This window comes from Aulostomus chinensis, chromosome 13, assembly GCF_037954235.1.
Source record: "Aulostomus chinensis isolate RoL2024-O1b breed Wild chromosome 13, RoL_Achi_v1.0, whole genome shotgun sequence".
NCBI classification, from domain to species: domain Eukaryota; kingdom Metazoa; phylum Chordata; class Actinopteri; order Syngnathiformes; family Aulostomidae; genus Aulostomus; species Aulostomus chinensis.
Window position 1 is genome coordinate 21,766,624 of NC_141332.1, and position 20,923 is coordinate 21,787,546.

General features: G+C 41.9%; 1 protein-coding gene across 2 annotated transcripts in view; it reads right to left on the reverse strand.

The window, feature by feature from the left end:
* Positions 1 to 20,923, reverse strand: part of slit3 (slit homolog 3 (Drosophila)) — a 233,164-nt gene that overhangs the window by 2,714 nt on the left and 209,527 nt on the right. For both annotated transcript variants that reach the window (XM_086222095.1, XM_086222094.1), the window contains 9 exons: positions 18,365 to 18,504; positions 15,878 to 15,971; positions 14,723 to 14,860; positions 13,931 to 14,171; positions 11,883 to 12,013; positions 2,247 to 2,401; positions 1,732 to 1,889; positions 936 to 1,093; positions 100 to 305 (listed from right to left, as the gene is read on the reverse strand). In XM_086222095.1, coding sequence (XP_086078221.1) covers positions 100 to 305; positions 936 to 1,093; positions 1,732 to 1,889; positions 2,247 to 2,401; positions 11,883 to 12,013; positions 13,931 to 14,171; positions 14,723 to 14,860; positions 15,878 to 15,971; positions 18,365 to 18,504 — 1,421 coding nt within the window. The remainder of the gene's footprint in view (positions 1 to 99; positions 306 to 935; positions 1,094 to 1,731; positions 1,890 to 2,246; positions 2,402 to 11,882; positions 12,014 to 13,930; positions 14,172 to 14,722; positions 14,861 to 15,877; positions 15,972 to 18,364; positions 18,505 to 20,923) is intronic.

Here is a 20,923-nt window from a genome sequence, read left to right on the forward strand (position 1 = left end):
ACACACACACACACACACACACACACACACAAGCCATGCACGCATGTTAGACAAGTCGTCTTCCCTTGGTTTTCGTTCCCTCACTTTTGTATTTTGTACCTGTGTCGCAGGTTGGTCCAGTGTATCCTGGTAGACAGTTGCAGACTGGCTCTCCTGCCTCTGACACAAGACAGTCCCCATGGCCACATCGATGCCCCCTGCAGGCTGGAGGCTCCTGCTGTCGATCACAGAACTGGCCCTGGTAACCTTCACTGCACTGGCAGCTGTACGACTGACCCTTTGGCACACACACGCCATTAACGCATCTGTGGTGAGGTTGAGGACAGAAGGAACATTAGAGCAGGTTCACGTGTGTATTTTTTGGTGACTGCTTAATATTCGGAAAAACTGGTAACTTGAACTTAGAATTTGGTGACGAGCACCCACTTAGGGCCTTACAATCACTCTAAAAAGGTCAAAACTAATTTTCTAGAACAGGAGCGCTCAACCAGGGAACCCGTGCTGCTGAGTGGATGATGAAATGCTTTCGCCACAGGGTTAATTAAATCATTTTCCCTCATGACTTTTTATAGGATAAACATAAAAAATTACGCTTAGGAGGTGGACTGAATCAATGAGGTAATGATAAAGCATCTCTCTGAATACCAACTCATTAACACTTTCCTTTTAGCTATGTTGCTTCATCATAAATGACTGGAGCAAACTATTTCATGAAAAAATAATTCCCACTTTAATAAAATCAACTGCTAGTCAATTAAAAATGACATAAAAATAAATAGAAAAAAGCAAAACAACATTAATGTCAACCTTGATTGGAAAATGAAGGAAAAAGCAACATAAATGTTGTGCGACAGATTCAAGTATTTATTTCTTTTTTGTTAGATAGAAGGTTCCTCATGCCGGATGTCAAACCCTACTCGTGGAACTCTCTCTACCTGCTGCTCTGACAGGGGTTCGGTGCTGTTGTCTGGTCACACAAGGCTCCGCTGCGTCCCGGTGGGCAGTGACATGTTACTCCTGTCTCCCCGCCCTCTCTGCATGCATCCTGCGCGCACACACTGCAGGAATGACACCCTGGGAGGATGCCATCAACCTGGTGAAGGGAAAAGAGGGGGGGACAATATGAGTGTTAGCAATTGAGTATATTGTGGGTGTAACCTGGAAGACATTGTGATGCTGCATTCGTTCTGTAGTTCTCATCAGTAGAGCCTAATTGGAGAGTGGCTCAAATATCTTTATCACGTCCATCTAAGAGATTTTCATTTGCCGGTGTGTTTATCTGTCAGCAGGATTACGGGAAAACTGGAAGCCCAGATTTCATGAAACTTAGTGGAGTGGACAAGAAGGGTAGGGCCTTTAGGGGAGAAATTTCCACTCATTTTCTCAGGAATTATTATATTGACTTTGGAGGACTTGTTCCTGCTTAGATGGTCCTCATTGTTCTTTTTTTAGATTGATGGCGGTCCAGCAGGTCTATTGTTCTGACGTCAAAAAACAGAATTGGTTTTTCACCATGGTACATTGAATTTATGCCCGCTATTATGAAATGTACAGCCTTACCTTCATTTTCAAGATGTACTTATAATGAGATATAGTTATATATCATAATGCCAATCATGCTGATGCATTTTTCAATGTAGCTTCTTTATAGCCGCTAGAGAACTTGTCCTGGTAAACCATACTAAAGATGTTGGGCATGATGGTAAAGTTCATGTTTCCTGGTGGGGTTACCTTGGCCTCAGCCCCTTGTGGTCGGCCTCCTGTGGCTTGATAACTCAAGTCCTGGGGTTCCCCGTTGATTCTCACATTGTGGATGCAACCGTTGAAGGTCTGAGGGGAACGTTCAGGACCAGGACGTAATCCTGAGGCCACCGCCTGGTACGGCACACCTGGGAGAAAAAAAGAGGACAGGGCAGGTCGTGATGGGAGGAAAATAGATCCAACATGTCAGCTCAAATGTGCCAGCATTGTGCCAGACACAAAATGTAACAATAGGAAAAGCCGACTGTTGTCATGGGGCACAGAAAGAAGTTGACAAAAACAGTGCTCACCACATCCTTTGCTGGTGTTTCGTGTGTGTGTGTGTGTGGGGGGGGGGGGCATGCGTGTGAATCTGCATGTTGTGGGTAGCTGTATATTTGTGTGTACCTATCCATGGATAGCATCACAACCACAGGAATTTAATACAGTTGAGCTCACATTTTATTCAAATGTGCATATATTTGTTTAAAGGTGTGTGTGCGCACCTCCTATATACAGCTGGGTGTTGTGGTCAACAGTGGGTTGGCGTGCTAGCTTTCCCAGACTCTTCGGGGCGCCGTTGTCCACCACCAGGCTCAGCGAACGGTTCTGAATCAACAGTTCAACCGTGTGGAAAAGCCCGTCATTCACAGACTCCACGCTGTTTTACAAACAGACACACACACACACACACACACACACACACACACACACACACACACACACACACACACACACAAAAAAGGAGGGAGAAGTTTTCAGCATAGTTCCGATTATGATAAATTACAGCTGAATTCTACAGCAGACAAAAACATGGAGAAGATAATAGGAGATGCCAGAGACAAAACACATCATACAATATTTTCAAGGCAAACTTTTTTCTCTTTGTTTTGTTTGTTTGCAAATCAATCAAATTAAATGTAAAAGAAATGAAGGCAATATGTTTGGAAATGTTATTCCCAGACATATCTTTCATTTAGAGACTGTCCTATCCTGGAAATGTAAGCAGTAAAAATGAACTCCATGGACGTTTAGCAGGCGGATGCTAGTTTCGTGTTACCAGACACAAAACTCTGTAGCGCTGCACCAACACAGAAGAAACTTCTGGCTCAGCCAGTTTATCATTTCGCGACAGTAGAGAACAATGCTCATGAGTTAATCCAGTCATAATCATCATGGGTGGTGCTAAGCCTAGGATGCGGCAATAGCGCCGTTGAAAAAAAAATGTTGGAGGAAACCACGACAGTTCCTACCTGGGACATCAAACTGTTTCCATAGCAGGTGGGCAAATAGGCAGGGATGCCTCCGTTCAATAGCAAATGTTCTTCACGTATTTGCCATATAGCTTTTAAACTATTAGCCAAAGAAAAAGTTGTTAGGTTGGAGGTTGTGGGTTGTTTAATTTAGTGAGAGGAACTTTGGAAACAGCAGCTCACAGGAGGCAGAGGGGGCGGCGAGTGCTGACTTAAATAGTAACCAAACGGCAATCAGCAAATGGCTCTGTTTTGGTAAATGACACAAGATGTAATGTAATAGCTGTGTTCATTATTATTAACAGGAAAATATAGTGATAAAATGCATGTGAGGAGGCATGTGGTGAGTGGATCTATGACACCAGACGCCCGAGAATGATGGCGAGTAAAGACTACTCTTAACGTGTTACTGTTTGTTTCTGTTTCAACAGTGTTTTCAAAACCTTAATCATCTTCCATCCTGAACAGAAACTTATTTCCACTCAAATCCTAATCTTTCTCAACCCTGTTGTTTTTGCCTGAACCTTACCATCTTAAATCAGCGCTATTTTCTGACGCCGATTCGTAAAAGCGCTTCCGGTTTGTCAAGGTAACCTGGGGATGCGTCTTATCGGGGGTTTGGAACAGATAACCTTGAGGGTGATGCATGTAGGAGGACTTGTTGCTCTGGAAGAGGTTAAAAAGTGCCCTTTTACATAGATGCTGGTTTATGAACACGGCAGAAACGGTCCCCACGCAGCTGAATATGATATGATGAGCCTCGGAGCGAGCCTGCATTTGTACACTTGAGTGACCAAGCCCTGTAGACCACTTTGACGCTTTTATTAGAGCTGGACGACATCATTTTTCCACTGAAGAGGAGTCTCCAGCGAATTAGGATTATGACCTTTTGCACTGCGTCTGACCCTGGGAAGAAAGTGTGTATATTTGTGTGCGAGATGAGATTCCCCCACTAAGTGGTTTTTGCTGGAGGGGAGACAGACAGCTATAGAGACAGTGGTTTGGCACGGTAGGAAGAGAGAGAGCAAGAGGGGGGTGAGAAACAGAGAAGGAAAGAGATGTAGACGGTTGGGTGGTAAAGTTGACCGTGCTTCTGCTCCTGCTTCCCTCGAAAATCAAAGAAAACATGCAAAACTTCACAAACACAAAGAACAAGTGAGGCTACCCTTTCTGCTGGTGGTCTGCTCAAGACTCCTGCAGCTAAACATCAAGACAATACTTCCCTTTGTCTCCCACCTGACTTTGTTTAAGTAGCTTGGGAGCCACAAGTCAGCTTTGATTGACAGCAGTTTATAGAGCAGTCAGATTACAGCAATGTTACATTAACAGCCAATGGAGCAGAGATGTGAGTTCTGGAGGTGGGCCAGTGTGAATATTATAGAAAACGCTGACCGTACAAAAGTAAAAAAAGAACAGTAATAATGTCGGGGGGAGCGAGAAAGAGTCATCTTGATTACAGGGGTGAACAAAAATGTTATTCTTATGATGACATTGTGGAGAAGCAGAACAGACGGAACTATTAGAGGCCGTGAAGTACAACTTGCATACTGGCCTATTAGCTCAGGAACAATAAAGCTATAATGCATCATTTTTTTCCAGGGGTTATGCGACATCCCACACAATTTATCCAGTTTTCCCGGCAAAACAGTAGAAAAGGAGCAGCCTATGACGTTGCTACGGCTTTAGCGACTCCCCTACCTTATCTTTGCACTCTTCTATAACATTCTCAGCAACACAAATAATGAACCTAATTAAAGTTAAAATCTTTTTTATGGTGATCTCAATGGATTCAGGGCATTGCTAGGATTTGGGGGCAACAAAGCCATTTATGCAATGAAGAATGACAAAGAACTTTCTGTCTTTCTTGACATCGATCTAGCTCAGTATTTAGCTGGTGGGTTCTAAAATAAGAGCTCTTACTTCAGTGTAGACCCAACACAGACACATACATGGTTTCCATTAGGAGTCATGTAATTTAATAATGGGCTCAAACAGGCCTGCTGCAACCAAGCAAACTGATGGTCTGCTAGGCTGAAAGATTATCTTGTTCCTTCACCAGCCTCCTTTGTTCATTTCCTTCTCTCTCTCTGTTTTCTCCTTCCTCTCTTTCCTCTGAACACATTTCGTTTCTTCCTTTCTTTCTCAATCATCTTCGTCCTTTATTTCCTATTTCTCCTGGTATGTTCTCATTTGGCTCGATCCTCTTCCCCCTTCTCTACATTCTCCAGGCTTTTCTACTTCTTTGGTCTTTGCTGGCTTTCGTCCTAGAAGCACATCATTCCTTTCTAAATCTGTTCAAGAGTCTGTAAGTTTAAATCAAACAAGCAGCTCACACAGCCAAAGACATGCTGAGATTGACTTTTTGTTCAGGTTTGAACTTCACACTAACTTTGACATATTACACTCACGTACACACTCTCGAGGAACGCTGATCCTGCTGTAAGACCGAACTTACACTGGGTGGCAGTAGATGACTTGTAGTCAGGGTAACCAAGTCCAAACAAGTGTGTGTGTGTATTTGTTTGGTGTTTGCAATATCAGGCGTCATCAGTGTTTTGACAATTAGACGTATTCCAGACCTTGACCAGGACATTTATGTGATTCTACAAGTTCCATTTATATAAACACAAATCTATAAACATGGAAACACAGACTCTATCGCGACTTTTTTTCCCTTTTTTTTTAAGATCGGAATATAGAAGATCTGTGTGTTTCAGTGTGCATTAGTGTGCAGAGTAGCAGCTCATCATGAAACTCCATAACAGTTGTGGCAGATTCCAGCTTCCTCCCTCTCTTACTTTCATTGTAAACCCACCAGGAATGACAATTTCCTCTCAGTTCTGAATCAAATACACCCTAATTTCATGCATACACACCAAAATAAACGAAAATGAAAAAAGTGCCTCCCAAAAATCATAAACTTTGCTTTTATATAAACAAATCAAATACAATCCCAGTCATAATTACCAGTCATTGACTTTATCTCCAATGTATATATACATTTAGTTTGGAAATAACCCTACGGATCATCTTACACTCTTACATCTAATTAGGCGCTGCTATCATTTACTTGGGTTTCCCAAACCACATGTGCTGACAGTATACTGTACTTTTTGTGAATGAATATATTTCATCAATACATATTTTTCTGTTCATGCACGTTTAGTTTTCTCTGTTGTACACGTGCCGTCTGTACAGTATATCAATGTTTGTGTGTATAAGTCAGTTTTTTTACACACACGTTTTGTATGTCTGAAGCTATGTGCATGCAAGTGTGAAACTGTGTTTGCTTGTGTATGAGCTTCTGTTATTGTGTGTGTGTGTGTGCGTGTGTGTGTGTACATGTGTGTTTAGCTGCCCAATCTGATTAAAGTGATGTTTAGCAGACAGGCATCCTGGTCGCATATTGCCGTGGTAACCTCAATTAGTCATTGCTGAGACGGCAGCTGCTGAACGGTGAGCCCCTTCACTGTTTTCCTTCCCGTTTTTTTTAAGCTTTCATTAAAGCAGGCTGGCCGGTTCATATGAAATTAGACGTTTTCAGGAGGGGAATGGTACCGTTTTGATGTTGGCGTCCAGGGTGGGGCTCTCCTTGTTTCAGGCCTATAAGGTTTCAGTATTAGAATATCTGAATTGCCTTTGATCGCTTCAAACCTGTGATGTATTTCAACCACAGCAAGATTAGGGTCACACTCAGTCCCTGACTTTACCACAAAATAATTTTAATAAAATCGGTATCAAAAGAGAAAGTGCACAGTAGTTCTGACAATCAACTTCTCTATGTAAAACCCATCATACAGATTTCGGGACGTCCCTCAGCCAGCTGGATTCACCGGCATTAACGTGGCGATACGATGTCTTGCGTGTACGACAGATGCAGCCTTGCAAAAGTATCTAATTTCTCTCTGTCTGTCCACTGCACAATGCACGTCCTGTGTAGATCCAATCTCAGAAATATGGGAAATGAGCAAAAAAAAATGGCTGAGACCTCTCAGCGCAACATTACACGGTGGTACCATCTGTTAAAATAATGCGCCAGCACCACGGAAACAATGACAGCATGAACGCGTGAAATCCTAAACAACGTAGCGCTACGGGCAGTGATTAATGGTTTTTAATTAAGAAAGGTTATTCGAAAGCTTCTTGAAAATGAAATTCGCTTTGGAAAGACAATGTTTTACGACGTGGCAATAGAGTTAACATCTGGTTATGTTTAGGCACAGAAACACTTGATTAAGGTAGGAAAAGGTGAAAGTTGTAAAAGTCTGAGCTGTAAACAGGACTAAAATGGGACTTCCAATGCTAAGTTAGCTTTAGGAACAAAATACACTAAGCGATGTTGATGTTGTGAAATGTGGTGCTATAAACAGAACTTGAATGGGACCAAATCACCCGTCTCATGGCTGCAAAGTTTGGTACCAACCACCACTGTTATGCCAACTTTCCTGTGTTTTAGCAACAGTAACCACGGCCCATCGCATGATGTTGTTAAACTAGAAAATTTATGTGTCCACCACAAAAACAGAGCCTAATTGATTTACATCTGCATTGTTTCTGTGGTGTTGCCACATAATTTTAACACATTAAATGCCATCCCCACGCAATGCTGTGTTCAAAGGTCACAGTCACACGATGCCCCTCTGGCTCCCCATCAGCAAACAGTTCAATTTTATGCGGACCACAGAAGACACTGCAATGGTAGTTTACTGCCTGTGCCAAGGAGGTCATGTTTTCAATGATGTTTGTCTGTCAGCAGGATTACATAAAAATATGAGGTTGAGTGAGTTTCACCTAACTCGATGGAGAGTTATAGAACTGGCTGAGGAAGAATCCATTACGTTTTGGGCTGGATTATTCAGTCAGAAATGCCTTAGAAACTTGGTGATGGTTACTGTGAAGGCTGTTTTTGTTAGGGTTACCATGGTGAGGCGGTGAATTCTGATATTTCACCATAGAATATGAAACTCTTGCAACTGGCCTGCACAAGGTCAGAATTTTACCATTTGCGATTCCTGGAAGGATGACATCAGCAAGCTGAATCCAAGTCACAGTCACAGTGTCACCTAGTGGTTACAGGAAGGGCTCTCTATAGTTAATTGACACAATAATTGTATTAACGATCAGTATTAATTGGGATGTGATAGAGGAATTTGTTTGGTGAACAAATTGTAAGGGGTTATTACTCCTCCTATCCTATTGACATTGACATCTGGAGTAAAACAAATACAGGCGTTATCCTTCAAATAATGATTGCATATGAAAGATTATTCAAAGCTGGTGGAAAATCCCATTGAATTTCAAATCTAATATAAATAAAACACTTGGCTTCTATCCATTTCTCCGCATCCAATGTCTTCCTCAATCCATCACCATCCCTTGCCCGCTCTACCTGTTCGTATCTCCTGTCTCTCCTCTCTTCCATCCATTGCTTTTTCCTTGTCTCTGCCCTTCCTCTATCACTCTCTCTCTTCATGCAACCATCCGTCCTTGCATCTCCTCCTCTGTTGTTCGCCTCACTGATGAATAACAGTAGATGTGCTCTCTTTGACCAAATGGGGAGATTAGTGTGGCATTTAGTAAAGGGCAGCATATTAATACACAACAAATACACACGCTCATTCTCCCTCTCTGGTGCACATACACAAACACACACATACATTTAAAACTGCATACAATCACTTTCATCTGCTACTAATGAGTGAAGGACGTGTACAACTTCCATCTTTCTTTCTCTCAATCTCTCTCCTGTCTTCTTTCTTGAATCCTCAACCATTTCTGCGTATCTCTTGTATTTTTCTCAAGTGTGTAAAATGCATGTAGTGGCACACCCACCTCTCCTCCTCCTCCATCCCTCACGTTTACCTCAACTTTGACGAATCTCCTGGATGTAGCTGCAGCAGTAACAACACGTGAATAGATGTGTATGGTAATCCCTGTTCGGTAACTACAACTCTTACAACATGGGTGATTCACTGATCGTTTGACTACCAGTATGAGTGTTTCATTAGCGAATCCTCGGCAGGCCACAACTGTTACACTTCAGCCCATCATCAAAACCTAGCTTGAATACAATGCACTCACTCTCCCCGCTCTCTCTACAAGATAACATCTCAGGGTTTGGCGCTGCACTCGCGCCCTTAGTCGAACAACCGCAGTAACTGTATGGACAGGGCCATGCTCGGAACCGGCCAGAATGCTGCGGTGGTTAAATAGTTACGCCATCCTGGACAGTATCAGCTAAATAGTGGCAGGACACTGCACTGAGCCTGCCTGGCCATGCGGTTTGAATCCGTTTACAATGGATTTCCAAATTAGGGCAGATAAGATAGGCCATTTGTAATAGTAAGAGTCGTGCAATCAAAATATGGCATTTACAAGGGAATACATAGAGGCTTGTGGTGAAATGAGCCCCAGGCTTGGAGCTGGGCCTCATCTCCTCCAGACTGCTAATGCTAAACATAACATAGAGGCAGTGTTTACTTAGACCTTAGCATTGTGCTCAGACATGATTCTATGTGTATCAATTTCTTGCCTTTGCTTTACATTGCTCCCTATTTGTCATGCTCTCCTTTTTCAACCTTTTCTCTATTTGTCTGTCACTTCCTCCAGATCTCATTCAATATTTTCTTTCTGCACAGCTGTAACCATTCTTTTTGTGCTCTGTTTTGACTTTTCTCTCTTTTACACTTTCTTTTCCTGCCTCTTTCAGTTTTTCTGCCCGTCCTTCTATCCGTCTGTCGTCCCACCAGGCGTGGCCCGTGTCAAGCTAACGCGACTAGACAAGGATAATTCCCTGACTCACTCTGTGGTTTACTTTCCCCCCTGCTCTTCCCCCTCCGTCCCTCTGTCATCCCTCACTCCTCCCTCATCCATCCTGCCATTCTGCCGTGTCTCATGGTCTTTTCATTTTGACTCCTTCTATCCATCTGTTTCACCCCTCCAGTTTTTCTCCTCTGGCGGGCAACCTATTCAACCCAGTTATCTCTTGATCGTGTTGTCTGCTATTTCATTCATGCTTTCCGTCCAGCATCAGTCTATCCATCTGTCTTTCGAGCCATCTCCATCTATGTATCTGTCTCTCCAGTGATCAATCTGTATTTCTTTGCACCCATACATCCCTCTTCCTATCCTCCCTCCCCATCTGTGCCACAGCCCCATTAGATTCACCCAGTTTTCATTGTCATTCCTTCATTTCGAACCTTCCCTCCTCTTGTCCTCTTCTGGTCTTCCTAGAGTCATGTACTGTGAAACCAGCCCAAATTTAACTTTAATTCACATTTGAGATATGTCCACAGTAAAGAGAGTTGGTCATCTGTGTTGAAAATTGTGTATTTCTTATGATGAGCATCAGTGCTATGGTAAAAAGCCTGGTTAGGTTTCAGCAAAGATCATGGTTTAAACGAGCAGCAAGCAGCAAAAGGAAATGAACAACAGTTTCCCACCTGTGAAGGAATCTGACTCAACTTGTGGGAATCAAACAGTCTGATCAGAATAGAACACTGTAGGTTAAAATCTCTTTGGAAAGCAAAAAAAAAAAAACAGTACTCTCGCTCCCTCATGCTGGCTCGTGTAATTTTAGTTTTATTTTTCTGCTATGGTGAAGCATGTACGTGCTGATTTGTATCAGAATTGCAAAGTGTCTCTCCACACATTGCTATGCACATAAACTTTGTGACCTTGGGAAGATTTAAATTAGATGACTTTTTCACTGCAATAAACAACTCCACTTAGCAGCATATCCATAACTACTGAGAATATTTGAAATGCTCAACATAAATAAGCAGTCATAAATAGTCATTTATGGTCACATAAATATCATTGTTGTATGCAATGCAAATTTAAAAGGTTCATCCTCAGTTTATGTTATGGAGACTAGAATTCCTTGTTTCTTACAATTGAGGTTCTGATCATATGCTGCGACCCTTGGACTTGAAGTGTTACTGCATGATCGTAAAAAAAAAAAACCTGAAACTGGGCTAGCATTGTATGTTTAGTAATCTTTTTTGCTCGCATGTGTTTTAGATTTTAATAAGTTTTCAATTCCAGATGCTGTGGTTTGTCTGCATATGGTGCGTACAGTCCCTAAACTGTGTCGAACAGGTAACTGCTCGGAGCATTATCTGGGATTATCACTGCTGTTTCCATTTCTTAACATGGGATATCCAAAAATGTGAAGCTAGTCTGTCACAGAATATCCAAAGGCTTTATGGTGACACTGAAAGAAGGTTCTTGTTTCAGTTGTTTGAAGTTTTACCTGGAAATGCTTTGGTTAGGTTTCTCTTGGGTACACGGCTGTCTAGTCAGGACCAAGGAGGAATTTTTCTGAGTTTGTGTTTGTTTATCGAGGGAAGTGTGCAGATATGGATCTGTGAGCATGTACATGTGGTGGAAAGAAAACGTCTGTGGGTATGTGTGCACGGCCAAGTCAGTGTGTATGCATTTTAAAAAAATTATTAACTACTGTAACCCTACCTTCCTAATCCCCCACCTTAAATCTCTGTAACACTTGAATCTTCTATGCGTTACACAGAAGCGTAATTCAACTGTGTCTGAAACCTTGCTTGTAAATTTAAAATAAAGACCAAAAAAGTGAAAATAGGCAGAAAAATACGATTTAACAAAGAAATATTGTGAGTGAATGTGTGCTTTTCCAACATTTCAACTGAACAGAATCAATATTTTTTTTATAACAGCAACGCATCAAACAAGAGACAACTCCCACTCACACACCTTTGCTGATCCACACGTCTTTCAAAAGCTTTATTACAGATTTGAGCTCACTGTTTTGCTGTCTAGTTACGTGAAATGAATATAATATATCACATAAGCCAGTTTTTCCAGTGAAAAAGTGCATGTGTGTGTGTGTGTGTGTGAGTGTGTGAGTCCTACCTGTATACGGTGGTGGGTGGGTAATTGGCGATGTCATAGATGAGTCGTATGTGTCCTTGGTAAAGCTCAAGTGCCAGTGGGTCATGATCCTCCTTATACAACAAAATACCGTTGTCTTTATCTGTAGCCACCTGAGGACACAAATGCCAGGAGTGAGTTCACAGAAAACACTGCATAAAGGCCATTACGATGGTGGATGTGTTCTTCATTCAATTTATACAAAACTTATAATGCAATAGAAAAAAAAAACTATACATGTTTGGCATCAGGATAAACAGATTGGCAATGGACAATGTTTGTTAGGGTATATTTTGTCTATCAACCGTTTCAGTCCATTTTTCAGTTGTGCTCAATGTGAGCTTCCTTTTTAAAATTCTTTATAACAGTGCCGGGTTGCTTTAGAAAACCGGTACCATGTTTTTAACTTTGTAACATTTGACCTCCTGTCATTTCACCTCTGCGGAGGCACTGCTGTGGTACGCACAACTTGTTTTTACATCTTATTTTCTCTTTTAGACCTGGCAAAACATGGAACTGCAACAAATTTGATTTTATTCAGACTGTTGGGGAAAACGTAGGTCTGAAGCCAAGACAAAACATACATATAACAAGCAAGTGAAGGAGAAATGCTAAATAGCGCTGCTAAAAAAGAGAAAACAAAATTTTAATTCTACTAAATTCCTAAACAAGGTCACTAGCGTCTCCCTCCCACACATGACACACTTGACATGTCACACTCACTGGCGTGCTCTGCTAAGCACTGACTAACTAACAAGCGGAAACGGGGCCAAGGGGCCAAGCACTTAACACTCTGGCTTCAATGGAGCATAGCCAAGTCAACACCTGCTAACAAGCTGCTGGAGAAAAGAAGAACCTGGAGAAAGGAGGGAGGGATGAGGAGAACAAGAGACGGGGGATGAAAAGTAAAAGAAACATGTGGAGAGAATGGATTAAGGCTGCGAAAGGAGAGAAAACGCGTGAGAGAGGAAAAAATATACAGTGATTAATGAAGTGCTGTCTGTCCTTTCATTCTTCCCCCCCCCTTTGTCTCTCTCTCTCTCTCTTGCCTGTGAGTCAGGGGCAGTTTTAACAGCCTTGGCGCTGACATTGAAAGCCCCTGGCAGGAAGACACACACACACACACACACACACACACACACACACACACACACACACACACACACACACACACACACACACACACACACACTTCCAAACAGGTGGTAAATATCAATTAGACTGCCCTCCTTCTCTTGTTTCTCTTTTACTCCCTCACACTCTCATTACCAAAAAAAATCCGAAAATATGCCTCTATTAGGATATGACTTTCAGGTATCCAGAATGCTTCCTCTGTGTGAATATGTGTGTGTGTGTGTGTGTGTGTAGGCACAAACGCTCAGTGTGCCATGGAAACAGAGGGTGCAGCAGATGTTTGCTTTGCTTCGTCTGCATTAAGTCGTGAAACCTTATAGGCTTGATTTGAGAAGCTCACAGCTCTATTCTAAGCTGCCCAAAAAAAAAAACGTTTTCCATGTAGCACAGCAGAATATTGCTTTTGTACTTTGAACAGTTGACATACTGAACAAGGTAATAGTTTTGAACTGGAAGGAAAGACAGATCATTTCTACAGACGGGTGACAAATTAAAAGGAAAAAAACAGCTGCATACATGTGAAACATAATCAAGATATTCAGGGCATGAGCCTGACTGAGTGGTTGGATGAGAGTGGAATGATGTGAATAAAACGTTTGCAGCCAGCAGATCACAACATGACTGAACAGCAATGGGAGATTTTTGGACTGACAATGATCCACCATCACTAAAACAACAAATATGAAATATTTTTTGGCGTTCCAGACACTTGTAGAAACTATTCTGGCAGCTTGTGGTGATCCAACACCTTTTTAAGACACTTTATATTGTTTTTTTCCAATAATATGTCAATCATCTGTGTATATTTCACATTATTGTTATGATTGCAACACATATAATCGTCTTCGTGTCTTGACAGCCAAAAAATGTGGTCGGAGGTCAAATGTCGATCATACCTGGAATGAAATATGCGCAGTAGGACGCAGCTTAGCGCCTGGAAGCTCCACGTAACCATCTCGACCCCGGAAGTGAACTGTTGCCAACATGTCACATTTGTTGCCGTAGAAACTAGGCATGCAGCGACAGACGGGCTCCCCAGCAACCAACAAGCACTGGGCGCCGTTCTGGCAATCTGTTTGGTCGCAGGGGCTGGTCTGAAGCAAAATCATTGGTGGAGGGTTCTCACAGAACAGCCCGCTGAAGGATGAGTGGGTAAAACAGAAAACATGTTATTAATAGAGATATAATAGGTTTGTTTGTTATGTCTCTATTCCCCAATAAAAAGAGTAATTTAGCACTTTCCCTTATTGGATTCCATTTGGAGATTGCAGTGCTGAAGTTGGCATTTTCTAGAGCAGTCTGACAGTTTGACCCTTTTTTGTTTGAATTTTTTTTGCTCCAAAAGTCTCTTCAGCCCTCTAAATTTCCTTTTTGTTTCCTGCATAACGACGACAGCCTCATCTCTTCCTCGCTCTCCCTAGTGATGAATTAGTTTCTCTCTTGCCAACAGTCTCCGCTATAATTAACCACATGGACCTGCATCTGTCCGATACACACACACACACACACACACACACACACACACACACACACACACACACACACACACACACACACACAGTCCAGACAGTCAAGTCTGATTATGAAGTGCCATCTCTATCTCCACCCAGTCTGACCCTGCTGTGCGTGTGCTGTGGATGTCTTGGCGTCTTTTTCATGACGTGTTTCATTTTCATGACAACTCTCACCTGAAACCTTCTTTACAGACGCATGTGTAGCCATTGACAGCGTCCACGCACTCCGCTCCATGTTGACACTTATTCTCCAGACAGTCATTATAGTCCTGCTCACAGTGTTGGCCCACGTAACCTGGTAAACACTCACATCTAGAATGACATGGAAATATGGATGAGATCACGTCAGTGTGTGTGAGACACATGCCTTTCTCTAGCAGGCAGCATGTGTTTTCACCTGAATGGTTCTTGTGGAAGACTATAAACCTTGAAACAATGAATCCCAGGAGTACATATTGTTTTGGGTACTTCTGTATGATTTTTCACCAAAAAGAGTCCAGTGATTTTATTTTCTTCAACGTCAGACTTTGTTGAAAGCAGTCTTCCAAGAGGGGAGGCGTTTATTCCCAAATCCATCTGTTTGACAAGTATATTTGCTAATATTTTTACGACTAAGCCTTCTTCCACCTCATATAACGACAGTCGTGGCCACAGGCATTCTATTTGCAGGTTGTTCAGCGACAACTCACAACAACATCAAATAACACTTTGACAAATAGAGCAGGTCTAGAACCGCACTCTTTGAATAAATTTTTTTTTTAAAGGACCCAATAATTGCCCATGAGAAGGCATTTGGCGACAGTGGCAAGCTACCGTTTACCATGCAGAAACATTGGAGAAGACCCAGACACTGGGTGGGCGGCCACCTGCCTTGACCAGACCACAACACACAGAGACAGAGACAGAGACAGTCAGCCAGTCCTGTTCTTGTAAATCTGATATTCGCGAAAGGCCTTGAGTGAATTTCAAATGGTCAAATTTAGCAGAAATGTCCACTCACAGTTGAGGATGACGTGAGTAGATTTTGGTGGTCTAAGATTGAGGTCAAAGTTTGACATAAAACTGTTTTTTGTTTTTTTTTTTGGGGGGGGGGGGGTGTACCACAAGAAAATAAAAAACAAAACAAGAAAATGTCTTGTGCCATAGGAGGACTCTGAATGTATTTGAGCCACCGTCCATATGAATGCGTACTTGCTCAAAGACGACATCAAATCTACCAGCAGCAATGATCAACACTTATTCCCTCTGACTTATTTGACTTCATAGTTCATTTCCCTGATGTGACCTTTGAGCCGTTTAATTTCCATCCTTCTAAAAACTGTTACTCACCTGTAACCACGGCCAACATGGACACACTTAGAGTCATGCTGACAAGGGTCGAAACCATGGAGACAAGGGTCAATCACCTCCTCACACAGGTCGCCTGGTGACAAAGAGTGAGAGAGGGAACTTTCTATATCTATTTTCTTGTATTTCCTCATCAAAAAGATTTCTACCAGCATCCACCAGGTGTGCATTTGTGTGCTGTGTCTTTATACACTTGGGCAATTCAACTCCCTCTGTTTATTTGTAAGAAGAGCACAAGTGGAAGACAGTTTTTTTTCCCACAGTTGTTTTATGTCTGAGTGGTATCATGTCAAAGACCTCAGATAATGAAGAGGCCTGACAACATTAAACACAAACAAACATACATACACACTCTCATACCCACACACACAGACACACAGAATGACATTATCAGCTGTTTCTCAGAGCTGATGGAGTCTAAAGATCCACAAACTCATGCTGGACGCTGGACGCAGAAATAAAGGGAGGCTTGAGAAAGGTCAAACACATTTCCATTGTTGTCTGCCCGCTCTAATCTAATCCTGCTGCCTCCCCGTCTGTCTCCACAACCAAAGACATCTCTCAGGTCCTTCTCAGTTGCATGATATTCTCAACTACATTACTCTCCTGCATCTGCTGGATATGGCCTCAGAATATAAAGCAAAAGATCAAAAATAGTGTGACATTTAAGTAATATTAGTTTAAGAGCCTCTCATTTCACACTTGCTAAAGATGCCAAATGAATTAATCATTGTGAAATTAACTGATACCTCGCTACAATTACCTGAAACAGATAATGCTTGAATCCTCAAGATGATTAGTAACACTAATAAATATCAAGTGATTTACCATGTGGACCACACGTGTACAAATTTAATTGAGTCAATGTATGGCAAATGATTCAAACTGAATTACCTTCCCCCCTGACACAAACTGTCACAATCGTAAAAGTACATTAAAAATGTAGAGACGCGCTTGACTTGTAGAGACTGAGGACAATCTCAAAGGTTTTCTTATAAAAAGTAAGTGGAAAAAAAGAAAAAAAAAAACCTTTATTGCTGAAGTAATCCAAAGACTTTAGGTTGCATTTTGGTGTCTTTTAGCAGTTGTGCGCCATTAAAAATCGCTTTACTTTGTTTGCCAGATTTGTGGCATGTTAATCAAACTACCGAACTACAAAATAAAGTTGCACAGGTATTTAACATTTTGAAAAGCTCTCTCTGTTACAGACTGACATGCTGTCTCTACAGCTTGTCAGGGCGCCGCTGATAAAATGTAATTTCGGGAGGGCTGAGCTGTCCGATGTTGGTGCTGTGAGACTGCTGGAAAAAAAAGGACAGAAATAATACATGAGTGGGCAAAAAGTAGAGATGTACTTAATTTTAAAAGCAAAAATCTCCCTCGAGTTTAGAAACTGAATCCTATTTTGATCAATTTTGGCCCAGCAAAAGTTCAATAATAACATCAGAACAACACATCTGGACAAACTGGTGATACTGACAGGAAACTTTCCTGGATATTCATGCAGCACAAGAATGAATCTCTGATAGATTTAATGGCACCCTGACTTTTTTTATGGCAACACTTTCAAGTCAAGAGGTGCCCTTCACCCACACTTTGCTCCATATGATAATGCTCCCGATGACCCCCTGACCTTTGCTCTATCACATCCTTCACACCAAAACTGCTAAAATATGCTGGGACACTGCACGTCATACTGGCATTTAATTAACTGAGCACATTCAGGCTCATGTCCAATTCATTAAGACTTCTTACCTTGGAGGGAAAACTTATATCAGCTGAAAAGGTCGTCTGACTTTAAATCCTGACCCCCCCCCCCCCCCCCCCCCGGTGTAAAAATGATGGGACAGCTCTACTTGCTGAGTTTGGAGAAAGCTGAGTGACTATTAAAGGACTGTCCTCTTAATGTGACACCTGATGATTACCCCTCCATTCACTGAGCCAAGAGATCCAGCTGTGTGTTGACTGAGATCCAGTGGGGATCAGCTCTGTGTGTGTGTGTGTGTGTGTGTGTGTGTGTGTGTGTGTGTGTGTGTGTGTGTGTGTGTGTGTGTTGGAGGACACTGTCACGATACAGTAGAGAAACTTAACTCCTCAGTCAGCAGTTCAGCTTTACTGGGCTCCCCTCTTTTTTCCCCCATCTCATTCTCTATTACTCTCCTTGTTATTAGCCCCCCCCCCCCCTTTTTTCACCCTTTTTCTCTCTATGTTAATTTTCCTTTTGTCTAGTGCATTGCCTCTCTTTGACACCGTCATTCTTTCTGTCTCTCTCCTGCATGATTGCTCTTTCACCCTCCTGTAGGAGCAGTTTCAGGTCACTGCAGAAAGGCTGTCCATTACTAACTTATCATCCGGTAAAGTGGAAAATGTGATTTTGTGTGTGTGAGCGCTGTAGTGGAGGAGGGAAAGACTTAGGATTTCAGGAATATTTAGAACAGAAATAGATGGCGTGTGTGTGTGTGTGTGTACCTGTGTAGTTTGGTGGACAAATGCAAGTGTAGTTGTTTACGCCGTCGATGCAGGTGGAGTTGTTCTCACAGTCATTGTCTTCACAGTCATCTGGATTCACCTCGCAACGTATGCCCTCGAAACCTGGTGGACACACACAACTACACACACACACACACACACACACACACACACACACACACACACACACACAGAGTGAGAGTATTATTCGATGCTGAATGAGCCAGACTTGAGCACGCATCCCAGATGCACAACTTGAAACAAAATCAATCAACCAAATCAATCGCCTGCTCTGCTTCACTTCCTCTTAAATTCTCATCTTTGAATTTTAAGACAAACAACTGCATCTGTTGGAATGTGTTCCATCCCGGTTCTCCCAAATGATTCAAGTGACACCATAGCTATATTTAGTGGTCAAAGAAGACACACCATTACATACATATGTACATTTCAAACATCAAATTCTCTGACTTTATTGCTCACCACCAAACAGTGGTTTTTACTGGCATAGGAGATAATTTGGGAATTGCTAAGAGAGGTGAATGCTTGGAGAGACGCGCGTTGCGATAGCTTTTTCGATCCCAACCAGTGCTCGCGCTGGGGGAGTGGGTGCAAACACAAATCAAGGAAGAGTAGGAGGATCTGCTTTCAGATTAGCAGTGTGTGCAATGTGTACAGCTCATGTGTAATTAACATTTTCAGGCTAGATTCAGACATGGAGGTCCAGTTGTTATGTAATATGTCCTATTTTTTTGCAGAGATTTTTGTGGGTGTCTTTTGTTCTTTTTTACTGCACTAAAAGTCAATAAGTCACCAACAGCAGTGGAATGAATCCCCCACAATCTAACAAGGCAAAAGAAACTTTAAACAAAACTAACCAACAGCCCACAGCAAGAAGTTTTTTTTCTCTCCTCCTTTTCTAATTTGATGCCACCAGTGTGTTGGGCCCCACCCACCAGGGGATCTCTGAGGAAATTATCAAAGCCTGCTCATCTTCCTCCCCTCCATTCATCTTCCTCCCTCCTCACACTCTCCTTTCTCTCCAATCTTCATTTTCAATTCACCCTCCTTTCGTCTCACCTTTTGTATCTCAAAAACAGCTTTATAGACAACCCCCCCCCCCCCCCCCCCCATACAACATCCACTCGCAGGACTCAGCAGCTAAATCTCTGTCACAGCTCTTTTTTGTAACACTTAATCAAGTCCAGATTCTCTTACTGGATGGGGAAGGTTTTACTGTTAGGTCATGCTAACACATTAGCAAGTGAGTGACAGTTGTCAACACACTTACTTACTTACAGCTATAAAATTGTGAATTGAATGAGTATTCCTTTTGTTTACGCTGACTCTTTCAATCTTAGTACCGACTTTTTCTCGTGCAAATCTCATTCACCCCTCCTCCCAACACCATGTATGATGGACACTCATTGCCCCCACCCTGTCTGTTTCTCTACAGAATACTTAACTCTATTTAAAAATTCATGGGTTTCATTTCTTGTAATGGCGAGAAGGGGCGGATGTCTCTGGAAGGATTCGACAAGGTAAGTGCACTTTGTAACCGGGTTCTTTAAAGCTACATTAAGTGATTTTTGAATCTCAGGGCTACAGAAAGACCCAGACGTACTACTTACTAATTACTGCTAATGTGACGACCACTAAACTAAACCACTTAGCCTTGCCATGAAGAGGCATGTACAATCCGACTAATTGAGACATCACACGTGACACATTTAGCCCAAATGAAATACTGACTTTGCGGTTGGACCTTTTCCACTTCAGAACCATCTAGTTTAATGCCGTTACATTACATTAACAAACAACTATTCCTTTGATTCTACAGGCACGAGGACGGAGAAGGGAAAAAAAAAGGAGGATGTACTGTATCTAACTCCTACAGAAAATGAGAGTAGAAAATTAAGAGTTAAAAAAAGAGTACAAAAAGAAAAATGAGCATTCCCATGAGGGACACACCAATCAATTCCAAGTCCTGACATTTAAACTATTTAGTTTGACAAATGGTCACTGCAAAGAACCAAGGCTAATTGGACTTATTGAATATCCTCAACTGATTATATAGCATGTTAAAATGTCAAAGGGTTCTGGTTTCCCACTCTTTTCAGGGGGCAAAAGAATCAACCTGTGTTGGTATTAACAATAAGAAAAGATTTGTAAAGGGTAAAGACACTCTTAATGGCATTACCACGCAGGACGTTAAAGGCCAGACGCATATCAAAGCTTTTCAAAGGGCAAAGGCCTTGTTAAGGCACCAGAGGAGGAGACAGATCTGGTTTAGGTATACATGACAATTGTTTTAATCAAATTTGCTCTTTGTCATATAAACTTTGGACAGAGAAGAACTTTTTGACACCCATGATGCTCATGCACATAAAAGACAGACCTCGTGCTTGAAGACTGTGTTGGAATATTTCATGCAAAGTTTTCCTTCTTGGAGTTTAGAAGATGGTGGATATGTGTCTAATGTGCTTGGCTAAAAGGCTATAAATGCACAAAATTAGAAAGGTGTATTAAACATGTCTTTTAAATTCTAAAGCAGCTGGT